The 22,699-nt window shown below is 44.3% G+C and overlaps 1 protein-coding gene across 3 annotated transcripts in view; it reads right to left on the reverse strand.

Moving 5' to 3' along the window:
* The window catches only part of ARHGAP6 (Rho GTPase activating protein 6), a 541,445-nt gene extending 519,816 nt beyond the window's left edge, over positions 1-21,629 (reverse strand). The window contains exon 1 of one of the 3 annotated variants that reach the window (XM_086386891.1): positions 20,123-21,629. In XM_086386891.1, coding sequence (XP_086243017.1) covers positions 20,123-20,701 — 579 coding nt within the window. In that variant the 5' untranslated portion in view covers positions 20,702-21,629. The remainder of the gene's footprint in view (positions 1-20,122) is intronic. The other 2 variants (XM_086386892.1, XM_086386902.1) reach the window with 2 other exon arrangements.
* Positions 21,630-22,699: the final 1,070 nt, after the last annotated feature.

A 22,699-nucleotide genomic window follows, 5' to 3' on the forward strand; every position in this document is an offset into this window, starting at 1 on the left:
TGCAGTGCCAAAATCACAGAGCTGGAGGACAGGGGTGACAGGGTCCACCAGCATGTTCTGGGGCTTAATGTATGGGTGACACACACCCTGAGCATGGAGGTAGCCCAAGCTCTGGAAGAGCTGGTACATGTATACCTTGACATAGATGATAGCAATGGTCAACTTGGCCTTGGTAAAGTGGCAGACCACCTGGTACACTGTCTCAGGCACATATCCCAGCACCAGATTTAGGTAAAGCTCATCTTTCTTCATGGAAAACATGGGGAAACAGTGAAGTTGCTCAGTCATGTCCGACTCTTTGCAACCCCATGGACTGTAGCCCACCAGGCTCCTCCGTCCATGGAATTTTCCAGGCAAGTGTCCTGGAGTGGGTTGCCATATCCTTCTCCAGGAGATCTTCCCAGCCCAGGGATTGAACCCGGGTATCCCGCATTGCAGGCAGATGCTTTACCATCTGAGCCACCAGGGAAGCAGTGACAGACTTAATTTTCTTGGGCTCCAAAATCACTGAAGATGGTGACTGTAGCCAAGAAATTAAAAGATGCTCGCTCCTTGGAAGAAAAGCTATGAGAAAGCTAGATAGCATATTAAAAAGCAGAGATCACTTTGCCGACAAAGGTCTGTACAGTCAAAGCTATGGATGGCATCACTGATTCAATGGACGTGAATTTGAGCAAACTCTGGGAGACAGTGAAGGACAGGGAAGCCTGGTGTGCTGTAGTCCATGGGGTCACAAAGAGTTGGACATGACTGAGTGACTGAACAACAATGGTTTTCCCAGTAGTCATGTACAGATGTGAGAGTTGGACCATAAAGAAGGCTGAGTGACCAAGAATTGATGCTTTCAAACTGTGCTGGTGGAGAAGAGTCTTGAGAGTCCCTTGGGCAGCAAGTAGATCAAACTAGTCAATCCTAAAAGAAATCAATTCTGAATATTCATTGGAAGGACTGATGCTGAAGCTCCAGTACTTTGGTCACCTGTGGTGAAGAGCCAACTCACTGGAAAAGATCTTGAAGCTGGGAAAGACTGAGGGCAGGAGGAGAAGGGGGTGACAGAGGATGAGATGGTTGTATGGCATCACTGACTCAATGGAGATGAGTTTGAACAAACTCCAGGAGATAGTGAAGGTCAGGGAAGCCTGGCATGCTTCCAGGCAGTCCATGGGGTCGCAAACAGTCAGACATGACTTAGCAACTGAATAACACCTTTATTCTCCCTTTTGAAATACAAAAAGCATCTCAGCATTGCAATATTGCAGTGATCTAGCTTACGCATAATCTGCAGCTCTCAGTTCTTGAACCTCTTGTCCTGGAGAAACTTTCTGATGGCCACCAGTTCCCCGGTGTCTGCCAGCCATGCCTGGTACACGACCCCAAAATGAGCCACTGCCAATCACTTTGATGTCTCTGTAAGCCACTTCCTGGGAGCACTCTGGGCCTTGGCCTAGAGTGGTTACCACTGTGGTCACCTTCCCACTGCCACTGCCTTTTTAAAGCATGTAGTAGGATAACGAGCTCAAGGCAAGCATTCAAAAATATTAGTTGTTAACAATTATCATTTTGATAAAGCCAGAGTTCAACACTTGAGATGTGCTGAATTGTTTGGTGAATGAGTTGATTGGTAAGAATGATTGATAATACTCCAGTAGCTGAGATCGATTATCAACTAATGATAACAAAAATTAAATTTCTTCATTTGCCACCTCATGCCTCTAAGCTTTAGAAAGCCTGTTCTAACCCAAGATACTTGTTTGTGTTCCTCTGTGGTTTTTTTTAATATAAATTTATTTATTTTAATTGGAGACTAATTACAATATTGTATTGGTTTTGTCATACATTGACAAGAATCAGCCATAGGTGTACATGTGTTCCCCATCCTGAACCCCCCTCCCCCCTCCCTCCCCATCCCATCTCTCTGAGTCATCCCACTGCACCAGCCCCAAGCACCCTGTCTCATGCATCGGACCTGGACTGGCGATTCTTTTCACATATGATAATATACATGTTTCAATGCCATTCTCCCAAATCATCCCACCTTCGCCCTTTCCCACAGAGTCCAAAAGACTGTTCTATACATCTGTGTCTCTTCTGCTGTCTCGCATACAGGGTTATTGTTACCATCTTTCTAAATTCCATATATATGTGTTCGTATACTGTATTGGTGTTTTTCTTTCTGGCTTACTTCACTCCGTATAATAGGCTCCAGTTTCATCCACCTCATTAGAACTGATTCAAGTTTAAAAAAAAAAAAAAAAAGAACTGATTCAAATGCATTCTTTTTAATAGCTGAGTAATATTCCATTGTGTATATGTACCACAGCTTTCTTATCCAGTCGTCTGCTGATGGACATCTAGGTTGCCTCCATGTCCTGGCTATTATAAACAGTGCTGTGATGAACATTGGGGTACATGTGTCTCTTTCAATTCTGGTTTCCTTGGTGTGTATGCCCAGCAGCGGGATTGCTGGGTCGTATGGCAGTTCTATTTCCAGTTTTTTAAGGAACCTCCACACTGTTCTCCATAGTGGCTGTACTAGTTTGCATTCCCACCAACAGTGTAAGAGGGTGCCCTTTTCTCCACACTCTCTCCAGCATTTATTGCTTGTAGACTTTTGGATAGCAGCCATTCTGACTGGTGTGAAATGGTACCTCATTGTGGTTTTGATTTGCATTTTTCTGATAATGAGTGATGTCGAGCATCTTTTCATGTGTTTGTTAGCCACCTGCATGTCGTCTTTGGAGAAATGTCTATTTAGTTCTCTGGCCCATTTTTTGATTCGGCCATTTATTTTTCTGGAATTGAGCTGCAGGAGTTGCTTGTATATTTTTGAGATAATTCATTGTCAGTTGCTTCGTTTGCTATTATTTTCTCCCATTCTGAAGGCTGTATTTTCACCTTGCTTATTGTTTTATTAACATCCAGTCAATTGGAAGGATCTCAATGGAGTAAGTTCTAAGAACAAGTAGCTTTGCACAATGATACTTTAATAGCCAGTTGAGGGTAAGGGGTATCACAGCTGCAGCTACTGCCAACTAAAGACTATGTGGAAATTCCCTAAGGGCAGCATATAAATCAATATAATTGCTATTGCTATTGCTAAGTCACTTCAGTCGTGTCTGACTCTGTGTGACCCCATAGACGGCAGCCCACCAGGCTCCCCTGTCCCTGGGATTCTCCAGGCAAGAATACTGAAGTGGGTTGCCATTTCCTTCTCCAATGCATGAAAGTGAAAAGTCAAAGTGAAGTCACTCAGTCATGTCTGACCCTCAGCGACCCCATGGACTGCAGCCTTCCAGGCTCCTCCTTCCATGGGATTTTCCAGGCAAGAGTACTGGAGTGGGGTGCCATTGCCTTCTCCAAAATCAATAGAACAACTCTTACCTAAAGAACAACTACTACAGGATTGGATGTATAGTCTTAACTTCTTTGTCCCAACTCTGCATAAGAAAGGGCTTATTTTGCCATTTACTCATGGGTGTATGTATATGAGAGTTGACAGGAAATAAACAGCACTTTTTCATACAATCTTAATTACTGTACACAAATCTTAAAACCTAATATGTAGAGGAAAAACTGCACTGTAACATAGTTGCCTCGGGTACTGCATATTTTCTTAAGAGTTTAAAAAGCCAAAAATAGTATTGTTGCCTTTTTTCCTCTGAAAGCATTATAAGATCCATGTTCACTGCCTATAACAGCATTTAGGAATGAAGCAGATGGAGTAATTAACAATAGACATAGCTGTATGACACCTCATGGCCCATGGGGCCTAAGTGCATTCACCAATTGATTTCACAACCTCCTACAAAGAGAATACAGTTGTATTCCCTTTAAAGGTGAAGCAACTGAAATTTGTACCTTGTAAATAGTGGCTCTGGGGTTTGACCCCAGGTTTACACACCTCCGAAATCTATGATTATACTGTCCTTCAGTTAAATAAGATTGTGGTTGACATTCTACTTGCTGCTCCCCATGAGCCTGTGCTAAAATTTTTGAATTTGGCTAGGATTGTGCTGGGAAGTTAGTTCTGTTCAAGCTCACACTGACCTTTGTCCCATCTCTAGTGAACACTAGGTCGTGTGCAAGAGGTTACAAGGTCCAACCAATTCAGGATAGAAACCAATGGAATGACTCTCCTGGCAGTCCAGTGGTTAAGACTTTGCATTCCAGTGCAGAGGGATATGAGTTTGATCCCTGGTCAGAGAGCTAAGTCCCCTCATACCTTGCAGCCAAAAAGTCAAAATGTAAAACAGAAGCAATATTGTAACAAATTCAGTAAAGACTTTTTAAAGAAAGAAAAGAAACCAGTGGAGACATTCTCCATCTCCCCATATTTTAGCTTGAAACAGATCCAAGAAGGCCACAAGTGATTTTTGCTTCTCCCATCAACAGGTGGAATCTACTTCCCTTGCCCTTGAATCTGGGCGGGCCCTGTGACTCATGCTGACCAAATACCATGAGATTACCATGCAGTGAGGAAGCCCTAGCTATCCTCTCGGGGAGAGGGGCCACATGGAGGATCACCAATGCACCAGACATATAAGTGTAGACATCCTGAACTTTCCAGGCATCCCAGACACCAGCTAAAAGCAGCCAAATGAGTGAGTTCAGCTGATGCCATGTGGAGAAGAACTGCCCAGCTGAGCTGTGATCATTTAATTCCTGACCCACAGAGTCATGCCACTAAGTTGGGGGATTGTTTGTTATACCTAAATAGATAACAGAAACACAGGTAGATGATTCTGAGAGGCATTCTGCAAGCTTTCCAGTGGTCCTGCTGGAATCGTGGTCATTCCTTTGTCCACAGATGTGAATTTTATGGCACAAATTTATAATGGCATTTCATTTTTTCTTCATCATTCCTGCTTCCCGGGATCACCTCCCAAAGAAACAACATTCACCCAGGTCCTTTCTTTGGTGGAACTCAAACTAAGACACAGAACTTGTGCCCTTCCCACAATTTTTTCATGAAGTTTTAAAAGTTTTGATTTTTATGAAAATGATTTATCCATGTTCCAATTATATATGGCAACATCCAACCAATCATTTTTATTTCTAAAGCAAGGTGTTATCATGAACTTAAAAGCTGTATGAATAGACATACAGTCAGAAAAATTACACTAATAGATTGTGGTCTAAAACTCTGCAGAAGTCATTCCAAATAAGAGAAAAAAATTAATTTTTCTGCCCTGTAAAAAGTTTGCATGTGCTGTGCTGTGCTTAGTTGCTCAGTCGTGTCTGACTCCTTGTGACTTCATGGACTGCAGCCAGCCAGGCTCCTCTGTCCATGGGGATTCTCCAGGCAAGAATACTGGAGTGGGTTGCCATACCCTCCTCCAGGGAATCTTCCCAACCCAGGGATCAAGCTGGGGTCTCCTGCATTGCCAGCAGATTTTTACCAGCTGAGTTACCAGGGAAGTCTAAAAATATTGCATGGTGGTGGTGGTTTATTTGCTCAGTCATGTCTGACTCTTGCAACCCCATGGTCTGTAGCCTGCCAAGCTCCTCTGTCCATGGGATTCTCCAGGCAAGAATACTGGAGTGGGTTGCTATTTCCTTCTGCAGGGGATCTTCCCCACCCAGGAATTGAACCTGGGTCTCCTGCACTGCAGGCAGATTCTTTACTGACTGAGCTATGAATGAAGCCCAAAATATTGCATAGAAACATTTAATTAATAACTAAAAAGGAATCTTTGTAAGTATGCTAAGTTAATTTTCTTCTTGACCATTCAACTTTCTTACTCTGAACTCTGAAAGTAAAACTTCTTACTTTGAACTTTTAAAAAATAACTTTACTTTTTAAAATGATTTTAGATTCCAGTGAACATTTACATAAGTTATATCTTGCATATCTTTATATAAATTAGAAATGATACCTTATGGGATCAGTAAGATACATAGCATTATTTAAACATTTCCTACAAAAGGGATATTTCTAGATGAGGAAAGACAAACTAGACAATCGTGACATATTGATTCATCTGCATCTAGCTTCCATCCCTCTCCCCTGGGGAAAAAAATGAAACTCTGAATAATATTGCAAAGAGAAATAAACTATTTCACTTTCTAAAAAATATCTTGTCACTCTGAATAACCTTTTTCAGTTATAAGAACCCTGAACAAGAACCTAAATATCTGATCGTTTGCATAGCACTTTTTACTAATCTTCAAAAGGGCACCCTCAGTGCAAAAGCAATTTATTTCCAATTTAATCATAAATTAAAAGATTAAAATGTTGTCATTGCAGCAGAGCAACAATATATCTGCTGAGTTCATGACTCTGAGCTTCTGAAGTTAGCCTGGGACTCATATCACACTCCATGACATTCAAGGCTGCTTACTATTTCCATATCGCCTTTCTTGTTTATTTTATTGGCGTTTTGACAAACACGTTCTGAGCACACCATTTTTTGACAATATATTTCCATTAGAAACCAGATTCAACATGCCTCTTTGGGGGCTTGCTGAAAGACCCAGAGCTACCCTCTGTGATACAATATGAAACTTGTACCTGTCTTTGAGTTGTCTTATAAATCATCAAAGGAAGAAACCTGACTCACTGGGTTAGTAGCAAGAACCTAGAGACAAAAAGCTCTAATCCTGGATTTCTCTAAGTAATTTGACAGATACCTTCAGGTCAATAATTTAATTTTCATGTAAACAATTCTTCAATTCTGGTTTTATATATCCATGATTTTTCTCTGTCAAAGAGAAAATATGACCAAACTTTGTGTTGATGCTCAGAAGCTCTCATAAGCTTTCATAACAGATGCTTTCATAAACAGATGCTTTCATAAGCGAACCTATACTTCCTTACTGACAACAATAATGCAATATTTGTGATAATCTGTATGAGGGGAGAGGCAGAATTCATTTGTAGCATGATAAAAGTCCCAGGGAGGCTTGTTTTGAACACAATTCCAGGAAGAATCAACCGTGTCTATGATAATCAAAAGGCAGAACTCTGAAGGTCTCCGTTGGGGCAGGGCCAGTGCTGGGCATAAACTGGAGATGTTGTAGATAGGATTTAAGCATCACAGGGATGTCTCGACTGGACAGAAAACCTTTAAGGGCTCTTCCATCCCAACATTCTGTTTTGTTCATAGAATGCCAAAGTCAGTCTAGAAATGTTAATGGGAGTTATGGTTAGATTTTGAGCAAAAAAAGCATCTGAGTATAGATGGTATTGTTTCAACTTAGTGATGCTGCCTTGTTACCCTGGGAAGATGTTGATGAGATTAGCCATGAACAATAGTCAGCTTGAGCTCACATGGTAGTGGTAGCATGAGGAAGTGAGAACACCAGGCTTCAAGTGAGAAAGTACATGGCATTTGCCAGCTAGAGAACCGGGACTAAACTGGGAGCTATCCAGTTTCCAACATGCTAAGTATTCTCCAAAAAGTGTCTGATGCAATGAAGTTACTGGGACTAGTGTGTGGGAATGAAGGTTCCCCCCTGGCTTGTTGGCGTATCTTGTGTTACACCAAATCCACAATGCAAGTCCAGCAAATTCCTGTGTTCCAAGTCACTACTTCAAATCCCTGGGGTGACAGCCTCCAATGCCTATCATGAAAAGTATACCTTACTTAACAACTTGAAGATAAATTTTCAATTACCTTTTGCTGTTGTCCAACTCAGTCAGGTCTATTCATTCATTTGATCACCTAAGCCCTCTTTGAGTGCCTTGGTGGAAAGAGTAAGGTTCCTGGAACACACTGTAGGTGCAGAATAAATATTTTCAACTAATACTCTAATTCAAGTCCTACTTTTGTTGCTTCCTAGCTGTGTGACCTGGACACATCCTCCAATTTATGTAACCTTGCTCTACTAACCATCTTTTATTACTTCCTATGTGCTGGGCACTTTCCAAGTAATCAGATCATGAGGTCCTCACAAAAACTCTTTGAGGTAGGCACTTTAATTATCCCCATCTGACAGACGATGAAACTGAGGCAGAAAGATGCTTTGTAATTTGTTCAAGGTCACAGAGCACAGCTGAGATTTGAATCCAGGTGGTCTAGATCAGAGTCCAGCTCTAACCCATTCACTTCATTTCTTCTCCAACTAAGTCTGGCTGCCTCTTAATTGGAGTCTCAGTGTCCTTATCTGCAAAACGAAGGTTGACTCTATCACCCCACAGAGTTGTTGTAATAATAGTAAAAAAAAAAAAAAACTGCTGAGCATTCTACAAACACTATTAATAATTGTTATTTCACTTATTATTATCATCACCTATGCTGCTGGCTCAGTGATAAAGAATCTGCCTGCCAATGCAGGAGATGCGGGTTTAATCCCTGGGTTGGGAAGATCCCCCAGAGAAGGAAATGGCAACCCACCCCAGTATTCTTATCCAGGAAATCCCATGAACAGAAGAGCCTGGAGGGCTACAATCCATGGGGTCACAAAAAGAGTAGGACATGACTCAGCAACTAAACACCACCAACAATCTGAAGCAAACAACTGAAATAAGTGGGCAAAGAATCAATTGGAAGTTCCATTATGAGCACAATGCTACTTTGCTCAAAAGCCAGAAAACCTGGTGGCCTGGTTCAGGATTTCCATAAACCAAATTATTAACTATAGCAGAAACCTTGTTAGAATAAACCCAGAGGCAATGTGGCTACTGTCACCTAAGGTTTATCTTTCCCATTCCCCATCCACCTTTGGGTCTCAGCTTGCCTAACTGTTTCTCAACCCCCGAGAAAAGAAATTATTGACAATGCAAGCTGAGAATTGATCTGATGCTTATTCACACCTCAGCTTCTGTGCATGCATGCTCAGTTGCTCAGTCGTGTCTGACTCTTTGTGACCCCACAGACTAGCCCACCAGGCTCTTCTGTCCATGGGATTCTCCAGGCAAGAATACTGGAATGGGATGCCATTTCCTCCTATAGAGGATTTTCCTGACCCAGGGATCAAAGTGGCGTCTCCTGCATCTTCTACATTGGCAGGTATATTCTTTTACCACTGAGCCACCTGGGAAGCCCTTCAGCTCCTATGAGTAGTAGTTAATTCACCTGTTTCCACAAGTGTCCAGGTATACCGAAGGAAAACCATGTTATTTATCTTGATCCATGGGGTCACCCAACTCAATTCATTTCCAATTCAGCCTTCTCCTCTTGGGTCCATCGGCACAAGACGTGTTGTATTTTGTCAATTTGCTTTTAGTTCTAATGGCTGCTAAAAATCTGTGGCTATTCAATAGCTCTAGTGTGATATGGCCAGGCAATTTTTCAAGATTCTAAGTACATTTTAAAGTCTCTGCCTATTCTGAAAAACAATCTTTTTAATAGCTTCTCTGCACTTGCTTCCAAAGCATACTAATCAGGACACAGAATTTCCACAGTAACCAGTCTCAGAAAATCCCAGGCTGGCTGTTGACTCCTCCATTGAATCTGTTAGAGCTGTTACTACCTCCTCGTTGCATCCTCAAGGACAGTATTTAATACATATTAGGCTTGGGCCTGCTACATAACTCTCTTCATTCACGTTTATGTTTTACTGAAAAGATGATGTAGCAACAATATTGATATATTTTCTCTAAAAGTCATCAACAGTATTCTTTTTTAAATTGATATTAAAGTTTGCATACCATAAAATTTACCCTTTTAAAGTGTACAATTCAAAGGTTTGTAGTATATTCCTCAGGCTGTGCAAACATCACCTCTATCAAGGTCCAGAATGTTTTCATCCCTCCAAAAAGGAACCAGGTATCCATTAGCAGTCACTTCTCATCACTCCCTACTGCCAGCTTCTGGCAACCATTAACCTATTCTCTGTCTCTAGAGATTTGCCTAATCTAGACATTTCATATGAATAGAATCACACAATATATGGTCCTTTAACTAGCTTTTTTTACTTAGTGTAATGTTTTCAAGGTTTATCTATGTTGTAGCAAATATTAGTACTCCAGGCCTTCTTATTGCTAAATAATCTTGCATTGCATAAATACACCATGTTTTGTTTGCCATTCATCTGTTGATAGACATTTGATTGTTTCCACCATTTTGGCCATGATGAACAATGCTGCTATGAACATTCACTTACAATCTTTGTATACATGTATTTTCAGTTCTCTTGAGTAGATATCTAAAGGTAGAATTGCTGAGTAATACGGTCAATGTTTAACTTTTTGAGAAACTGCCAAAGTATTTTCAAAGCTGGTGCACCATTTTACATTCTCACCAGCAGTGTATGAGAGTTTCAATTTCTCCACATCCTTGTCAACACTCGATATTATCTCTTTTATTATAGCCATATGACTATATTGCCATATGAATTAGTATATCATTGTGGTTTTGATGTGTATTTCCCTAATAGCCAATGAAAACCTCATTCTTTACTAGCTAACACAGTACCTAATTCCATTTCCACATATTCCTTTCCAGTTTTGCCACATTGGAACATAGTTGCAGTTATAATCTCAGTCTCTTTATCATAAGCAATGGCCCAAAGAGGATGCAGTAAAATTTAGACTAAGACATCATGCCTCAAAGGTGTGTCTCAGGATTTGAAGAATCACTGTCAGAACACAGATTCCCTCAGTCATTGAATAGATTCTGATATGAAACACTGTTCCCTATGCAGGCTTAAAAAAATTACAATCTAGCTATGGAAAGCTGAGCTCACATTTGTGTAAATCATGAATTTGTCATGACATGTATGATAGTCAGAACGTATTTCTTTGGAGGTGACATCTGGTTAAGTCATAAAGTATGATGGACTTTTCTCAGATATGGGACCAGGCAATCAAAAGCAGAATGAGGAAAGGAAAAAAAAAATCCCTGCAGAGACCTTTAAATTAAATCATAAAATCCTGAGCTGTATCATGAAGCTCAAGGCCCAGCCAAACTCATGCTTCTCCATCTTCCTACTCCTCTAGGTGCTTTCAGTTGGATTTATCTAAGTTCTTGAAGCATATTATGACCCTCTTAATTACATACCATTCTATCTTTTCCCTTCTTTTTTGTTTAGCAAAGGCCTCCTTATCTACTGGTTTCAGGTGAGACATCCCAGACCTCCTTAGTACTTGTATCAGCTTCCTATGGCTGCTGTAACAAATCATCACAAACGTCATGGCTTAAAACAACACTTATTTATTCTCTTACAGTTCTGGAGATCAGAAGTCTCACCAGGCTAGAAGGATGTTGGCAGAGCCACTGTCATTCTGTAGACTCTAAGGACAATCTGTTCCCTTGCCTTTTCCAGCTTCTAGAGGCTGCTGCATTCTTTGGGTCATGGCTTCCCTCTCCATTTTCAAAGCCAGTAGTGTAGCATCTTTGAAATCAGTATATGTGTCTGTCTGTCTGTCTCTGTCTCTTTCTACATCTGTCTGTCTGTGTCTCTCTGGCTGATTCTGTCCTCATATCTTCTCTAACTCTGACCTTCCTGTCTCCTTCTTATAAGGATCCTTGTGATTACATTAGACTCACCCAGATAAGCCAGTATCATTCCCCCATCTCAAGATACTTAACTTAATCACATCTGCAAAGTCTCTTTTGCCATATAAGGTAACATATCCATGGGTTCTAGGAATTAGGACATGGACATCCTGGGGGCAGGCATTATTGTGTCCACCACAGTCCTCCTGTCATAATGCCATCGCATTCTGAGGAAGTGCAGCAATTTATTTATTGGGAATGATTGCTTTCACAAAGGGGTAAGCACCTTGTAGGTCCATGCCTGTTTATTCCACAACTTCCAATGTTTAGGGCACAGCTGGCACTTGACAAACAATTTAATGATGACCTGGCTAAGTGGCTAGTTTGCTTTTGTTGGATGAAAATTCCTAGGGAAAGGGGAGGAGGTCAGCTAAGATTATAATGTAAAAGGCTTTGAAATGACTGGCTAAGCAGTTTGGATTTCATTCTGTACACACTGAGTCCCAGCAAAGGTTTTTACTCAGGCAGTTAATGTGATTACAATTGTTTCTTTGGAATAGAAGGCCCATAAGCCAGATGGGAAGAGGGGAAAACTGAAGGCAGGGTGACCAAGCAGGAGGTCACAGAAAATGAGGACCCAAACTAGGCAGCGGCAATGAGAAGGAACAGCTGGAGAGAGATGTAAGAACTTGGATACATTCCTCTTCAAATCCTTTCAAGCATGGAGCAAATGAGAAATAAACACAACAGGATTTGATAACTTATTGGAGACGACAGGAGGGAAAAAAAAAGAGGGGGAAAACTGAAGACATTTCTGGCCTGGTAAAACTAAACTGGCCTAAGAATGGTGACACCAACCAAGAATAAGGAATACGGAAAATGAAGTGTGCTCAGAGAAAAGGGGATTGATTTGTTCCACTTCAGACATGTAGACCAGGAAGAGTCCAGTGGGCACCGTGAGCAATGTCTTGCAAGAAACTGGAATAGATGTTAGATGCTCAAGCACACAGAACTATGAGTGTCCCCAAGAGGGATAATGGCTGAAGTCACAAAAGTGAATGAGATCATCAAGGCAGAATGATCTGAAGGAAAAACACAGGACTGTGAGGATGTGTGGATGACAAGCACAGAAACAGAAGAGCAGGAAGAGACATTACAGACTGAGAATCAGGCAGCAGGGAGGGGACTGGGACTCTTCTGTGCGCAGTGGGGAGGAGAGGAGGGGGAGCAGTGGCCTAGAGGAGTAGTGGGGATGGGCAGAACAGTGCTGTCACTTCTGCCCAGAAGTTCAGCCAAATGAGGTCTCAGAAAGTCATGGGATTTGGGCAACTTTGAGTAAATTGTTTCATTAAGTAATGGGGCTAGAAAAAAAGGATTGCCAGAGTTCTAGATTTTCATGAGTGCTTACTTTTTCCAGAAGTTTTGCCGTTTGTATTGAGAGTCAAGGAGGATTTCAGGGTGGTCCTGCCCTCAACTTGTCTGCATTTGAACTTAACTCTTTCAATCCCTGTCTTTAACTGGAAAGTAAGGAGGCTGCAACTAGATACTACCTAAGATCCTTTCAGAGTCTAAAATATGCTCTTGCCAATCGTCACATTCCAAAATCCCGGTGAAAGTTCAGTTCAATCTCAGAAGAACTTGTCTTAATATTATCCTCTATTCAAGTTAAAAATTGCCTTAGAAATGAAATGAATTCTAGCAGAGAAATAATCCAAGAGAAAGCACATGAAAAGTGAATATTTTCCCAAGTTATAAATTCTTAGGGCATTATGCTGATTTAAGACATCAGTTCAGTTCAATTCAGTCTCTCAGTCATATCCAACTCTTTGCAACTCCATGGATTGTAGCACACCAGGCTCCTCTGTCCATCACAAACTCCCAGAGCTTCCCAGACATCACAAACTCATGCCATTGAGTCGGTGATGCCATTCAAGTATCTCATCCTCTGCCGTCCCCTTCTGCTCCTGCCTTCAATCTTACCCAGCATCAGGGTCTTTTCCAATGAGTCAGTTCTTCCCATCAGTTGGCCAAAGTATTGGAGCTTCAGCTTCAGCATCAGTCCTTCCAGTGAATATTCAGGACTGATTTCCTTTAGGATTGACTGGTTGGATCTCCTTGCGGTCCAAGGGATGTGTGTCCTGTGTGTGGCTCTCTTGGAAGTGGCGGCGGGGGTGGGGGGGTGGCGCGGAGCAGTCCAGATGGTAAGAGAGGCGTGCCTGTTTCCCCCCTCTTGGTGGGGGCCAGGTGCTGCCTCGTCTGTGGTTGTCCTTACCACCTGCCATAAGGAACTGACTTTTTGGCAGGGTGCATGCCCCATGTCCCCTCCCTACTTGTGGGGGTTGCACGTGGGTGTGGGAGTAATCGTGGTGGGCCGGGGTGTGTGAAGGGGGGCCGTCGGGTTTCTCACGCACACCTCCCATCCAGAGACCAACAGATTTCAGACATAATTCCTTGTAAAATGCCCTTTGTCAATTTCCTGTTTGAAGCTGCCTTACTCTAATTACTTCCTCTTTCGGCATGGGTGAGCCTCTATTTTTAATCACAATATTCCTCTCTGCCCATGTTTTAACTTTTAATACCACTTTTCATCATTACATATTTACAATTCAATTCTTTCTTACACATATGTTTAGATACCCCATATTTTTTCCCTATCTTCATTACCTTTTAAAATGGTATTTTTCCCAATTCAAAGCCGCAGTTGACATATACCAGGAAAGAAGAAGAAATGACAGAGTAAAGCCAGAAACATGAGAGAAAATGGTACCAGAAAGCAAAACTGAGAATTCCGTTTCTTGTATAAAGTAGTACATTATATAAGGTTTCTCAATCTCGGGGCTATTGAAAACTGGAGCAGGAGAATGATTTGTTGCGGCAGTCTCTTCTGTGTAGTGTAGAATGATTAGCAGCATCCCAGGTCTCTACCCATCATGCTAGTAACACACGTTCCCAGCCTCAGCACTGGCAATCAAAAATGTCAACAGGCATTGCCATGTAGTTATATATCATAAAGAAGGCTGGGTGCCAAAGAATTGATGCTTTTGAACTGTGGTGTTGGAGAAGAGTCTTGAGAGTCCCTTGGACTGCAAGGAGATCAAACCAGTTAATCCTAAAGGAAATTAACCCTGAATATTCATTGGAAGGACTGATGCTGAAGCTGAAGCTCCAATTCTTTGGCCACTGACGTGAAGAGCCAACTCACTGGAAAAGACCCCGATGCTGGGAAAGATTGAGGGAGGAGGATAAGGGGACAACAAAGGATGAGATGGTTGGATGGCATCATGGATTCAATGGACATGAGTTTGAGCAAACTCTGAGAGATACTTAAGGCCAGGGAAGCCTAGCGCGCTGCAGTCCATGGGATCGCAAAGAGTTTTAGATATGACTGAACAACTGCCAGATACGTCCAGGCTGCAAACCTACCTTCTGGTTGAAAACCACTGGTTTATTGAGACAAAAATATTCAATGTAGCTCAATAGTGCAAGAAAACGATTTGGTAAAGTGGAAAAGTAAGAAATACGGAAGTGCTATGTTTCTATGCCAACTCCCATTTGTCTGTAGGATGCTTGGCATGGTCACCCCATGCTTATCTCCTGTGAGTATCTGTCCTTCTGCTTGTTTCATTCTATTGATGCATGCCCCCCACAAACACTAGAGTGATCTCTCTAAAACACATATTGAATCATCTTACACACCCATGCTTAAAAATTACCAATTACCCCATTCTCCACCACAGGGTTTCTCAGCCTGGGCACTCCTGACTTTGAGTTAACCGAGATAATTCTCTGTTGTGGGTGGTGTCCTGTGCACTGTAGAGTGTTTAGCAGCAGCCCTGGATTCGTCCCAGCTAGATGCAACTAGCACCTTCCCTCCTAGTAGGCAGAAGAATGTCCCACCAAAGATATCTACGTCCTACTCTCTGGAACGGGTAAATATGTTAGTGTACATGGCAAGTGGGAATTAAGGCTGCAGATAGAATTAAAGGTTACTAATCAACTGACCTTAAAGCAATGAGATTACCTTGGATTATCCAGGTGAGCCCTATGTAATCGCAAGCATCCTTAAGAGTGTCTGAGGAAGAAAAAACTAGAACACAGCTGGCATTAAAGATGGGGGAATGGGGACACTGGAAAAGTAAAGCAAAAGGATCCTAGAGCCTTCAGAAGGAACGTGGCCCTGCCAACATCTTGACTTTAGTCGAAGGGGACCTATTTCAGACTTTTGACCTCTACAAGTATAAGATAAGAAATTTGTATTGCTCTAACCCATACATTTGGGGTAATTTATTATGGCCACAAAATGAAGTTAACACATCACCACCCCCAGTTATGACAACCAAAACTGTCTTCAGTTCAGTTCAGTTCAGTCACTCAGTCGTGTCTGACTCTTCGCGACCCCATGAATTGCAGCAGGCCAGGCCTCCCTGTCCATCACCAACTTCCGGAGTTCACCCAAACTCATGTCCATCGAGTCAGTGATGCCATCCAGCCACCTCATCCTCTGTCGTCCCCTTCTCCTCCTGCCCCCAATCCCTCCCAGCATCAGGGTCTTTTCCAATGAGTCAACTCTTCGCATGAGGTGGTCAAAGTACTGGAGTTTCAGCTTTAGCATCATTCCTTCCAAAGAACACCCAGGACTGATCTCCTTTAGGATGGACTGGTTGGATCTCTTTGCAGTCCAAGGGACTCTCAAGAGTCTTCTCCAACACCACAGTTCAAAAGCATCAATTCTGTCTTCAGACATTGCTAAATGTCCCCTGGGAACAAAGTTGCCTCCAGGTTGAGAACTACTGTTCTTTGAAATGCAGAGTCCAAACTCCTACCCAACCTATTGAATGCTAGTGTCCAACATACAGTGAGATATAGCCTATGCTCCAGGCACACCAAACTTCTAACTTCAAAAACATCCCTTCACTTCCCTGCAGATTTGATCCCAAAGGGTGTCCTGGAAGATGGGCAATGTGCTTTGGCCTTTCTGCCATTTTTATCCAAGCCCATAGATAGTTATTATGCCCTGGAGGAGGGCATGGCAACCCACTCCAGTATTCCTACCTGAAGAATCTCCATGGACAGAGGTGCCTGGTGGGCTACAGTCCACCAGATCACAAATAGTCAGACACGACTGAGCGACTAAGCAGCACAGCATGCCTCCAAGTATGTGTCTCACTTCTGGTTTCATTGGGTTGTTATACTAAAAACCATGTGGTTGCTACATATATTAAATTTCAGATATCTTAACCTCCTCCTCCAAACAAACTATTGCACTTAAGCTCTTCTAAGTCCTCTTTGTTGGAAACTCACATCACCAACACCCCTGTGCCTTTGCAGGTCCATTCCTTTCTGTTTCATCAAGGAATCACTTCCCTTCTTCTTCTGATAAGTGGCAATCACCCTTGAAGAACAAGTTCAAGTGTTTTCTGCACAGTGAAGTTTTCTAAACCTCCCCAAAGCACTGTGATCACATTCCCCAGTCCCTCACTGTGCTGACCCTTCTGCACTGCAGCTATTGGTTGAGTCATCCACGCTCCTCCTTAGACTGTGAGCTCTTTAATGGGTGACACCATAATTTAGCCTCTCTTCAATCTAGGTACATAGAGAAATGCTTGTGCTCAAGAAGTTCTTGTGGTGTGAATGAAGAAAAAAGAATTCATGGATAGAGGCTGGCGAACTCTATGTCAGCTCAGCTCTGATCCAGAATAATTAGAACCCCAGGGTTAGAATGAGACCTTACTCCCTTGTTTATGATCAGAGTAAAGGACAGAACCTGGCTGCTAAGAACAAAGCTGAGAAGTGTGCACCAACTGTATTACCATGTACCATTTATCCCTGTCTCTTCTCCCTTTTTCTACTTAATAGATATTCTACCCAGCATGTCCATGATTCAGATTTTGTTAGAGCAATCCTAAAACACATAGTAAGGAAATACTGAGTTGTAGCTGACTTTGTCTAACACCTCCTCATTTTAAGCCATAAAATTGCCATTTGTGAGCTCTGAATGAGCAGAAGGCATAGAGCTACAGGCATTTAGGAGAGTCTTGGGAGCAGGAGCCATTGTTTGAAAAATTTAGTTTAAAACCAGAGAATCTGTTCAAAGAACTAAATAGAGATGGATGTGATCCATTACTGGCTACATCTGAATGAAGGTGAATTCCCATGTTTGCCCATGGATTCAATGGAAGAGAAACTGAAAGTTGAATAAACTATAAGAGACCCATGGAATCTGTAGGCAAGACTCAAGAGGGATCTACATGGTTTTGGAATCAGAAGAAGACCCCAAAAGGAAACTTTCTGCCAGCTGAAAGCACCTCTGTGGGCAGTCAAGATGGCCATCCTATGGGGCTACATTCAACTCACTGGTGTTGGCGTTCTCAACTGGGGCAATTTTGACCCCCGTAAGACATTCAGCAGTGTCTGCAGACATTTTTCACTGTCATACTGGTGGGGAGGGGTGCTATTGACATCTAGTGGGTAGAGGCCCAGGATGCTGCTGAACATCCTGCAATGCACAGGACAGTGTCCAGAGCGAAGAGTCACTCAGCCACGACTGTCAATAGTGCAGAGGCAGAGAAACCCCAAGCCAGAGCGACCAGGAGAAGCATAAGAAGGTGCTCATATGCTGCACTTTTGACATCATTAGTAAAGATTCTCTTTTAGGATAAAGGACTCAGCTTGCTTACAAGTGAGAAGGACAAGCAGTGCTCAATAGGATGAACTTCCTTGGTTTCTGAGAGGGTTCCAGGGTGTTAAACCTTTGAAAGGTAATCCAGGCCATTAAGTTCCAGACCCTGGGGTTAAGTTAGGATATCTGGGACTCAAAAGAAATCAGCCTTGGACTTTCATGCCAGGATTCTAACCAATCATTCCACGTTTGCCTCAGGACTAAAGGGATTACATACACACACACACACACACACACACGAACATTTTATGAAAAAAATTTTGTTCTTTTGTTAGATGGCTATGTACTTAGTTTTAACCACTACAAAAGAGGTGAAAGTCATGGTAGGTGAGCCTGCAGACTGCCTGTACACTGCATAGAACCACCCAGTATTGCCACCCAGTTTTAAGCCACCCAGTATTGCCGAAGTTCAGATATTTGTCCATTGATGATGAGATTTTAATGGATAAGAAGAAAATTTCTAACCAGTTGTGATCATCCACAGTAGATTGCCTTTTGATCATAATAGTGACAAACAGCATCTGCATACTATATTCCAAGTACATACAGTTGCAAAGAAAAGCAGAGACATTCTTAATGATGCAATTGGTTTAAACGTGAATGTCCGTGACTATCCAATCCAAGAACTTGGCTTGCTTTTTGCATTTCTTTCTCTTTCAACTCCTACAGGCTAATCTGCTAATGTGTGCTTCTGATATAGAGTAGGAATCCAGGGTCCTCTAAAGACCAACAGAAATTCAGCATTTAGATCCTTGACCCTCTTTCTAATGCTGAGTTCTCTGGTTTGAAGAGAATCTCTCCCTCTTCTATTTGACTTTTCTCTCTACTGTCTACCTTCCTCAAGAAAATGGGCAGGACAGTCAACAATGTTTGTTAGTATTTGTAATCCATGCTCCCCACCCAACACTAGCAGTTATTTTTGACACAGTAACTAATATTTCACTAACACGTGATGCAAATATTTCTGCTAAATATTGATTTTTCTAAAGAGGTCTGATAAAAGCCAAAATTTCACAGTTAGTTGTCTCATGTTAAGAGAGCAAGGTATGCTGTTGGACACTACTTTCCAACTGTTTTTCTTGGTTGTGTTTTCTTCCTTTGGTCTAAATCTCCAGCAGTTACATGGTGTTACACTCCATTTCTGTAATTCTAACTGTACTTTAAAATATTTAATTACAATGGATGGAATCCCCCCTTATGGAAACAGACCCAAGGCAAATCTATAGAGTTTGTGAACTGAACAAGAGTTGTTCATTTTTAAAACAACTAGTATTTACTCTCTAAAAGCATGCAGCTTTCCAAGTACACATCAGCCACAGTTTCCTATTACTTCTGTTCTCCATTCTTTTTAACCAGCAAACATTTTTAAAGGTACCAATAGCTCCCTCTGAGTCCCTTTTTTTGCTAATGATTCTTGAGTCATGTAGCTAGTGAAATAACTACAAGTTGCCCTTAGTGGAACTGAGGCATATTTCCATAATCTTTGATAGCCTTAAGCAGAGATTTTTTTTCTCCAGGATTAAACTAGTACTTAATACCATAGATCTCTGATATTAAACCTTTAGGGAGAATAAAAGATCAAAACTAGAGAATTCTAGTAGTAGCTACATTCCTAAACACACAGACCTACACACACATACCGACACCACCCTCAAGAATAATGTTCCCAAATTCTCTGTAAAATAACCACATGGCAGAAATATTTCAAAATATGATTTCCTCCAATCCTGACAAACAGCTTAGAACTAGACCATTTGGAGTTCTAAAAAATATAAATATTGGGTGAAGGGATAAGTGACCCTTTGAAATCACCTGCCGCACAGAAAGCATCTCTTCCTCAGCTCGTACCACTGCTCCGAGCGGAGCCAAGGAGTCCTAACAAGACACATGCGGGTGGCCACTAGGGACGTCCCATTTCCAGACACCATTTCATCAGCCACAGAGGAACAGCCACACCAGGAAAGCCCCTCAGAGGAGCTCTGGCTGTGTAAACGAGAAGTAATTAAAGAACTGCCCAGGTGGCCAGCCTTGGGCCACGAGGACACGCGGCACCGGACCCTACCTCGGACTTCCACACGACATAGGGTTGGCCGTGGCTGTCGGGTGGGGACTGGAACTTTCTCTGCTGGAGCCACCTCCTGGGAGAAGCGAAGATGCCGTTGGGGCCTCCCCCGGAAGAGCAGAGGATGGCGCTCCGACCACTGCCCGGCCCGGCTAGGACCGAAGGCAGGTCCCACACCATGCTCTTCTTGAGTCCGCCGCGACCCAGGGGGACCTCATAGTCAAAGTGGAAGCTGCCAGACGGCGACTTCTCCTGCGGGGTGCTGGGTGTGGAGAAGGATGAGCAGAGGGGTCTAGGGGGCGGGAGGCGGTTGGCCCGAGAAGGTGGGCCCCGGGGAGAGAACGCCGAGCGAGGGCTAAGACCCTCGGCCAGGGACAGCGGAGAGCAGAGGCGGCCCCCGCTGGTCCCCCGCGAGCCGCCCTCTGCGCCCGCCTCGCCCCCGTAGCCGCCGATCAGAGCAGGGTCCAGGCTGCGGGTCTGGCGCAGCTTCCTCTTGGAGAAGCCCTTGGCAGAAGCCGCGCTGCCCGAGGCCGGCGAGGAGCAGGAGAAGACACTGTGGAGCAGGCTCTGCGCGGACATCTCGGCGGGCTGTGCCTGAGGGCCACCCTCTTCCAGCTCTCGGAACTGCTAGCGATTTGGGGCCAGGAAGCAAGGGGGCTCAGGAGAGGCTGCCAGGCGGCGTCGGCCCCAGGATCGCCGAGGGCGGTAGAGGGCAGTTCCCGGCTCACGCGCCACCAGCGCGCTCCAAGTGCCCCGGTGGGGGCAGAAGCAGGAGATCCATCACCAGCCTTCTAGGAAAAGGGGTGGGGAGGGAGGACTCCTTCGGTGGCGAGAACCTTCCCGCAGAGCCTAAGTCCTGAGGTAAGGAAGAAGAGGAAGGTCAGGCGCTCGCTGGGTTCCCAGCTCCGGCGGCCAGCGCCACTCCCCCTTCCCAGCTGAGGCAGGAGACGCAGCGCTCGGGCTCTCTGGCTCTGGACAGCCTCGAAGTCTCCAGCAAGCTCCTCCTCGCGCCCTAAGGACGGTCCCGAGGGCTGAGGAGGAGGCCTCCTGGGCGTGCGCCCAGGGCGCGTCCCTCGCTCTCCGCTCTCCGTGAGAGGGACTTCCTCCCGCGCTGGAGCTGGGCACCCGATCTGCGCCCCAGGGCACCGTCGCCGTATCTGGGCCCCTGAAGCTACGCGTCTCGCCGCCACTTGGCTGCTGCGCCCACTCCTCTGACTGGCTAGGCGCAAGAGTGTCTCCAAGCTCCAGGCTCCCCCGAGGTGCTAGTTTCTCGCTACAAAGTGAGGACACGGAGCGCGCAGCGCCCAGGGCCTTCCAACGGCTGAGCGGCTACGGTGGGAGAGAATTCCTGGCTGCGCCCAGGGAGCTAAGGGAAGAACCCCAGGGCCGGCTGTCCATGACCCGCTGGAGAGGGACTCTTAATATTCTCAACCCAGCTTTGGGCCCAGGGCTGGCGCGGGGATGTCCCCACACGCTCGCGCTAGAGGCAGCGCGAAGGGGGCGGCCCGGACGGGTAGGGTGGGAGAGACGCCAGGTCTGGAGCTGGGGCGGAGCCAGAAGTAGGAGAAAGCAAAACGTGGAGTTTTCCAGGCGCCAAACCTGGGAGCGGCGCACAGCGAGCGCCGCTCACCACTGATACCGGGTCTCCTGGGGAGAAAACCCTGAGGACGGAAGTGCGGACCTTCTCCCCGGTCTCCCCTCCCCCAGATCGAAGGGGGCGCCAGCTCCACTCACGTTTCTGGAAAGGAAAGGAAGTGTCAGATTGCACCCCACCCACTGGTGTCAGATGGGCAGCCCAAGACGGCGCTCTGAAGTTGGAGTTAAATCTCCTGCCTTCCTTCCCCCCACCCCCCCCACCCCCCAACTGCTGTTTTTGTTTTTAAAAAGGAAGGATAGAGATTCAGTTCAAATGCAGTGGCTGCCGATGAATGGGCTGGAGATGGGGACCTACTAAGAAAAGTGGGGGGTGGCGAGGGGTCCTCGCCGCGTAAGGGTCGCGCAGTAACTGTACTCGAGGAGGAGGGGTTAGTGGGGCCGAGCAGGCGGCAGGCGCCCCGCGCAGCTTCAGCCCACAGGCTGCGGGGATTGGCGCTTACAAAGCGAGCAGTCTTGGAGAGTTCGGTTGTGGGACGCCTCTGGGTACAGAGCACTGTGGCCACATTCCTGGGAAGCTGGAAAACGCTGGCGATGTCCATGTTCCCTGTTGAAAACAAGTCTGGGAGCACCTTAGAATATAAAGTTCAAAGTCTCGCCTGCTTCTACGAGGCTTCTACGTTTCTGACCTAACGTTTATGTTTTGTAACGCATCTCACAACCATCTCAGCAGGGGAACAGAGAAAACGTTGGAAATGCCTGAGTACTTTAACTGTGTTCTTGTGCCCTCTTTTACCCCTTCTGGATGAAGAGGATTTTAGGCAAATAGGAAGGTGGCTTTCCCTTACCGTTACTTTTATTAAAGAACAGAAGTTTACTATGAACTTATAAATGCAAGTGTTTGACACAAACATTTGCCTTCTGTTGTGTATCATATCAGAATTGTCTGACATGGATTTTGGAAAGCTTGTTTTATACCCAATA

This window comes from Bos grunniens, chromosome X (assembly GCF_055505025.1).
Source record: "Bos grunniens cultivar Pamir isolate PY7600 chromosome X, Bosgru_T2T1.0, whole genome shotgun sequence".
NCBI classification, from domain to species: domain Eukaryota; kingdom Metazoa; phylum Chordata; class Mammalia; order Artiodactyla; family Bovidae; genus Bos; species Bos grunniens.